Source organism: Meleagris gallopavo, chromosome 30 (assembly GCF_000146605.3).
Source record: "Meleagris gallopavo isolate NT-WF06-2002-E0010 breed Aviagen turkey brand Nicholas breeding stock chromosome 30, Turkey_5.1, whole genome shotgun sequence".
Lineage (NCBI taxonomy): Eukaryota > Metazoa > Chordata > Aves > Galliformes > Phasianidae > Meleagris > Meleagris gallopavo.
Genome location: NC_015040.2, coordinates 3,464,692 through 3,466,890, shown reverse-complemented (window position 1 = coordinate 3,466,890; position 2,199 = coordinate 3,464,692). Strand labels below are relative to the sequence as shown.

The 2,199-nt window shown below is 51.6% G+C and overlaps 1 protein-coding gene across 3 annotated transcripts in view; it reads left to right on the top strand.

Moving 5' to 3' along the window:
- Nucleotides 1–1,966: 1,966 nt before the first annotated feature.
- CRTC1 (CREB regulated transcription coactivator 1) overlaps nt 1,967–2,199 on the top strand; it is an 18,509-nt gene continuing 18,276 nt past the window's right edge. For all 3 annotated transcript variants that reach the window (XM_031557149.1, XM_031557148.1, XM_031557147.1), the window contains exon 1: nt 1,967–2,077. In XM_031557149.1, the coding sequence (XP_031413009.1) occupies nt 2,060–2,077 (18 nt within the window). In that variant the 5' untranslated portion in view covers nt 1,967–2,059. The remainder of the gene's footprint in view (nt 2,078–2,199) is intronic.

Below are 2,199 nucleotides of genomic sequence, written 5' to 3'. Positions count from 1 at the left end.
TGAGAGCTCTGGTCAGGGTCTGTCGTATGGGAGGCGTTCCTTTGGAGCAGCCATGCTAAGCAGAAGTGAAGTGCTGTGACAAATAAGGGCTTTTTCCTTTGCCCTCCAGCTGCCTCAGGCCAGAGCTGGTGCTGTTCTGCTGTCCAAGCTCCTACCTTGGGCACGGGGCACAGGGATGGCAGTGCTGCAGTGCAGGCTCGCTGAGTTCTTGTGGCCTGGGAGATGAATACAGGTGGTGAGCACTGAAGAAGCAGCAGGCAGAGGAGAGGAGCAAACACAGAGCCTGCAGTGTTACAGGGTAGCAGTAAAGTTTTGGCACAGAGCTCCAAAAGGGAGCACTGGTGAGACGAATGGCACGCCAAGCTGCATAACCAGGTCATTTTCGAGGTCTGCTGTAATTCTTCATCTCCTGTGTTTCCTTGTTTCCATGTTTAAGTGCAGTGGGAAGACAAATGGTGGTGACCTCCCCGTTGTGCTGGGTACCTACTGGGGACGTGAAGCAACCCCCCCAGCCCAGCGTGCCTCATAGGAGGTTCCTTAGGAGACACCAGCACCTGTTGAAGCACTTACTTCACATTTGGCACCAATCCCAAGCAAGTCTTTTTGTAGCAACAAAACCATACGTACAGAGCAGGCAAAAAGCACGGCTCGTTCCAACGCTGCGCATCGCAGCTCTGCGCCGGAGGCTGGAACAGCGTGGTGCTCCTCTGCTCTCCTGTGTTGCACGGTGTGTCAGAGGATGGAAGTGCGAGGTGGGGGGGTCCGGGTGGTGCTTTGTGGCTGGGATCTCTGGGCTGTCTGATTCAGGTGTTCTGTTTGGACCCAGAAGTGCTGGCACACCGTCAGTGTTCCTTTTGTCACCATCAGCTCTGCTCAGCCCCACTCCCACCACCGCTGCTGAGCGCAGGGCTCTGCTTTGACCTCGCTGCCAACACGAGCAGCGTGGCTCTGCCTCACCTCGCTGGAAACATCTCTGCTCCACCTCAGAGGCAATATGGTGAGGCTGTAGTGCCGTTTCCTTTGCTTTAAGGAAGGGTAAAGAAACAAAGCACGCGTATAAACATCCAGTTTGGGTGATGCCCTTTGTTTTCTAGTACTTTTCCAAACTTTGCTCTTCAAAATTCTGGCATTGCGAGGCAAAGGCTTTAAGATCTCTTTGAGTGGAACTAACCCAGATTTGTTGATGTACACACTACGGTGCCTTGGCAACCACGCTGCACCTAGTCCAAGAGCTGAACGTTCAGTCTTTAAACAATTCTTTGCTACCCATCAAGGAATGTTCTTGCATCTCAGAGTGCAGAAGCAACCAGTTGACATCTAGTGGGGAACGACACAGCTGATAAAATCCGTGCTGCTCCGGGCTGGGAGGAGAGGCACCTTATAGAGGCACAGTTCTGAGCTGCAGCCTTGGAAGATGCATCCTGAGGGTGGGAGTGATGTGTTCAGATGGCTGCAAACTGAGCTGCATTGCTGGAAAACAGGGCTTTGGTGGCTTTATTTTTCTTTCTCTTTTTGTCTTGAAAATCTGTGTCACTGCCTCGTCCTGGGGCAGACAACAAGAACACTTACCTGATGGTGGGAAGCAAGCATCTCCGTTACCTAGATTGCTGCCAAGTGTGTTTGGTTAAACATACGCTGATCTGACTTCCTCACACGTCGGCTGTGCGTGTGCCCAGCTGGTTGTTTGGTGTTGGAGGCATGGCTGGACTGATAGGGGTTCCTTACTCCTGCTTTGCAGTGCAGCAGGTGACAGAAGGACCTTCTGCTTCCACGGGGCTGTTTGTTGGAAATGGAGTGTGACTGCTGTCCCACGGGCTCTGTGTGGCAGAGGGGTGGTATCCATACTGCTGCAGGCGGTGTCCGTTCTTGGTGATCAGTGGCATGGGGAAGAATTGAATTAATTAAAACAGCTTATAAACAACTGTGTTACCCTTACACTTTCCCCTTTGTTTTCTTTTAGTTACAGCTGCAGAAAACCCAATATTTGCAACTAGGACAGAGTCGTGGCCAGTACTATGGTGGGTCCCTGCCAAATGTGAATCAGATTGGAAACAGTGCCATGGATCTGCCCTTCCAGGTGAGTTTGGTTGGGGTGCTTCTACTCTATGTTATGTGCTTTTATCAGTAGCTGCAGGTTCAGAGCACAGCACCATGGCCCCAACACGCAGCTCTGCTGTAAAAATTGTTGCTTTTCTTTTT